The 4,265-nt window shown below is 56.4% G+C and overlaps 1 protein-coding gene across 1 annotated transcript in view; it reads left to right on the top strand.

Moving 5' to 3' along the window:
• The first annotated feature begins 755 nt into the window (after positions 1 to 755).
• The window catches only part of BCL9L (B-cell CLL/lymphoma 9-like), a 10,768-nt gene continuing 7,258 nt past the window's right edge, over positions 756 to 4,265 (top strand). Inside the window, exons 1-2 of the mRNA XM_010574936.1 lie at positions 756 to 1,108; positions 2,815 to 2,937. Of these exons, the coding sequence (XP_010573238.1) occupies positions 808 to 1,108; positions 2,815 to 2,937 (424 nt within the window). The 5' untranslated portion in view covers positions 756 to 807. The remainder of the gene's footprint in view (positions 1,109 to 2,814; positions 2,938 to 4,265) is intronic.

Here is a 4,265-nt window from a genome sequence, read left to right as displayed (position 1 = left end):
CTGGAAGCTGCCACTGAATTGGACGTTCCCTCACTCAGGGCCTTGGAGCGGGAGCCGGAACTGTCCCTCAGGCCCCTGGGAGAGACAGGGATACCGCTTAGCTGATGAGTGCCTGCACTTCCCAGCTTTGCCCTTGCCCTGCAACCCACCGCCTCCTTCTCCTCATCTGCCTCAACCTTCTTAGTCCTCCCCTGCCCCATCCCAGCTTTCTCTTTATAGGCTTGCATCAGGACCATTTTTTGTCTGCTCAGTTGTCTCCTGCCTGTTTTGCAGAGCAGAGGAAACTTACTCAGCAGCAGAAGGGATCCCTGAAACCAGTAGGGCCCCAGATTTCTGTTCATAGTCGCAAAGTTGTCTGAGCTCTGGGAACACCTGCAAAATAGCTCTAAGGGTCCTTCTGCTCACCAAAGGGCCTGGCTGGCATGGGGCACCCCATTCTCGTCATGGCCTCAGAAACGAGGGCTCTCATGTCCGTGCCTGTGCCTTGGAGCGCTGGCAAGCCTGCCAGGCCTGGGTGGGAGTTTGCCGCTTCTCCGCACGCAGCTAACTGCGGAGCAGGATCCTTTGCTTGAAGAGGCCAGGGCTAATTCCCAGCACGAGCAGCTCAGGGTTGTGCCCTGCTGCAGGTTTTGTCTGGCCCTGCAACCAAGCAGCAACCCCAGCACCCTGGTCCTGGGCAGTGCCCCTGGCAGCTGTGCCCGTGCAAGGGGCACTGTGCTCACTCCCTGCCCTCTTCTCTTGCAGGTTTCTGACCGAAGGGCCTGGGAGCTCCCTCCACTGGCGCTGTGGGAAGCTTTAGCCAATCCAATGCACCCTGACAACAAACTGCCCAGCCATGGCAAGGCAGGCAGCAGCGGTGCCCCGGCCCAGCACCACAACGTGAGCCAAGCACCCACCTGCAACCTGGGCTCTAAGGGTGTGGGGGCGGGCAGCCATGGCAGCAAGGCCACTCAGATCTCCCCTGGAAACTCTGGACTGAAAAACAGCCAGAACACTGTCCCAAACTTCAGCTCCTTGAAGGGCAAGGTGAAACGGGAACGAAGCATCTCGGTGGACTCCGGAGAACAGCGAGAAGCCAGCACCCCTTCACAGGACACAGAATCAAAAGGTAATACTCTCCTAAACCTTGCCTCAGCACGTCCTCCTCGCAGTTGCTCCAAGCGTCCTGGCAGGACCTGTGATGGGAGCAGCTGTGAGCATCTTGGGTTTCTGTGCTGCGGCTTCTGTCTGGGCTTGTCCTGGCTGCCTGTGCATCTTTGCATCACTGCTTGTCACATCCGTGGTTTTGAGACCAGAGTGGATGAGCATTGTCTTTACATTTCATCCCCTAACCTGTGTGCTGCACTGAGAATCTGGGACTCTGGTTTCCACAGGCTAGTGAGGCCAGCTAAGCAAGAGCATGGCTCACTGAAACTGCACCAAACAGCTCTGCTTTGCAACGTGCAGACTTTCAACTTGGGACCGAGTTGAGTTGTTTTCCGTCTCCTTGCTGTTGGCAAAGAGCTGCCTTTGTGGTGTTCTTGCAGCTGCCCGACGACTCAGTCGTGGTTAGCGAGGAGGTGCTGCGAGGCTTGCTGTCTGAACAGTTCTGTGGTTTCATCAGCAATGGATGACTCTTGTGTTACAGCACGTGGCTTCTGGAAAAGGGCTGAGTCAGTGCTTCCAAACCCTCTGGCTTCCCTGTCCTCACCAGCCTTCCCTGTAGCCTCTTGCGTTCCACTGAGCTCCATGTTCAACGGCTGCATGGGATGCTTGAGCATCTTGCAGGGGGTTGTCGAAGGAGAAATCCCAGCGGTGCCCTTGGTTCCAACCAAGACTCGCACCTGGTCCCCAAACGCAGAGACACTGTTCTGGCTCGTGCCCCTAAGCATTTAGTTTCACAGCCAAAGCTTTTTTGCCAGACTGGCTTAGGCCAGAGCCGTGCCTGGAAAGAATGGGTAGAATGTACCTGAACAGACCTCCTGTCCCCAGGAAAGCTTTCTCCCCATTGTCTTGGGGGGTTACTGTATGCCACTGATCATAAGCATTTGTAGTTTTATCCCAGTACTGTCTTGTAGCCCAGACTTCCGCAGGAAAATTATTAAAACAGCTTCATCAGGAATGCCCAAATTTCCTATGTTCCTGCTGCAGTGCACTGATAGATCTTGTGAATGTGGCCTGGAAACTACTAGATGATGTAAAAAAGGGAGGCCTGACAGCGTTATATTAGAGTTAAAGCACAGGACTGGAATTTACCCACCCTGTGTCTGATTCCTTTCCCTGGGTGCCTTTAGGCAAGCCACCTCCTCTCTGAGCTGCATCAGCCCCATCTGAGAAACAGAGGGAGCATCTGAGTTTACAGAGGGCCTAAAGGCCCCTGCCTGATTGATGTCTGCCAGGGGCAGAGGCTCTCTGTCTCTTGTCCTACAAAGGATGTGAACATGCCCTCCCGTTCTATTTTCAGGTTTTAATTGCTAGATCACAGACCCCTTAAATTTAGGGTTAATGTCCAAAGCTCTCCAGTTTGGAACAGCAGTTGGACATGTCCTGTGTTTGCAGACTCCTTTCAGATGGTAAGAAATATATCTCATTCTGAATGGCTAGCTCTCACAGGGGAGTCTCACCAGGTCTGGCTGCAAAGTCAAGGAGCCCAGACTGAGCAGATGCTTCAGGATCTTTACCAGGGCTGGGCAGATGTCGGTGTAAGGCTTCTTGCCCAGTGCATCCTGGCTGGGTTGGCAGTGCCAGCATGCAGCACGCAGCTGAGCACGGCCCCAGTGTTCCCAGCCCCTGCCAGGTCTCCTCAGCTCTTCTGATGGCTCTGTCCCTTTGCAGGTGAGGTGGCTCCTCGTAGCAAGCGACGGTGCGTGCTGGAAAGGAAGCAGCCATACAGTGGGGACGAATGGTGCTCTGGGCCAGACAGCGAGGAAGACGACAAGCCCATCAGCAGTGCACACAGTGAGTGTCTACCTCCTTACCAGCTCAGAAGCTTGAATAAAGCCAGGTCCTTCCTGCAGCTCAGCAGGGCAGATGGCACTGGCACCTCTCGCTTTGCCTTTGTGTGCTGACTTAGCTGGGTGTGTGGTGTGGTGGGCCATTGCCGGTCCACCATTGGCGGTCATTGTGCTGGGAGAGTGTTTGCAGCCACGCAGCGAGGTGTGGGACCTACTTTGTGGAGATGCTGCCGAGATGCTGGAGGAGAAGGCGTTGAGGTTGAACGTCCCTGCTGTACATTGCTCTGGCCACACTAGCACCAGAATTACCAGGCAGCCAGACCATGTGACACGTGTTGCCCTTGTTGCGGCAGCTAATTCTGTGCCAGGCCATCCACCTGGCTCTCCGCAGTTGTGCTTTAAAGGCAACTGAGTCTAAAGAGGCTCTCAGGGTCTTGACAGTGGGTCAGGCAGGACTGAGCTGGTCAAGGTGTGCACCATTTGGGGCAACAAACTGTAGCTCTCTCCTGTTTTCCAAAAGCATCAAAACTTTGAGTTTTTGGCATCTAGAATTCAGTTTCGGGTTGCAACAGGGAGAAAATTTGAGAGAACAGGACAAGGTCCTGTGGGGCCCAAGGGCTGCAGCTGATGGAGACCATGGAAGTGTATAAAACCAAGTAAAGGGCGGCCTTTGTACCTGCCAGTGCACTGTAGCCATCCTCTCCAGGATGTTCCCTTGTGCTCCTCTGCACCCTCCACAACCGTGGTGGGAAGGGATAGTGTGGCCTCCCTGTCGCGGCCCGGGCCAAGATCTGCCTAATTAGAGCAGGTCAGGGTGGGGCTGTCCAGGGGCAAGGGCTGGCAAGTGAGGCAGGACGTCGTCGTAGCGTGACGCCAGATTGCCAGTGATGTCTCTTCTCTTTAAATGCTGCTGTGCCGGGGTTGGGCTGCTGGGGCTGGTGTTCAGCGGGTCTGCCGGGAGGAGAGCAGGTGAGCAGGTGAGCCTGCCTTGGGGGATGCAGTGTGGGGGGCTGCGTGTCTGTGCGTGCGTGGCGTGCGCGCGTGTGCGTGGGTGCGCAGGTGAGGAGCTAGGCAAGAGAAGGGCACCGCATGCTCCTGGTAATGGCAATGCTTACTAACGTTAATTAGGAATATTATTTCGTAACGGCTGACGATTAACAGGCACCGCTCCCGTGGACGGCATCCCCCCTTCCCCCCCCGGCTCCCGCGGTGCCCGTCCCGCGGCCGCGGCCCGGGAGAGGCCCCGGTGCTGGGGGACCGGGAGGAGGCGGCCGCGCCGCCCCGGGCCAGTGGCCACCCAGGCGGCGGAGACGGCCGGGCGGGTGCTGCCAC

Source organism: Haliaeetus leucocephalus, unplaced genomic scaffold, assembly GCF_000737465.1.
Source record: "Haliaeetus leucocephalus isolate CR32 unplaced genomic scaffold, Haliaeetus_leucocephalus-4.0 Scaffold450, whole genome shotgun sequence".
NCBI classification, from domain to species: Eukaryota; Metazoa; Chordata; class Aves; order Accipitriformes; family Accipitridae; genus Haliaeetus; species Haliaeetus leucocephalus.
This window is presented reverse-complemented; position numbering and strand designations above follow the sequence as displayed.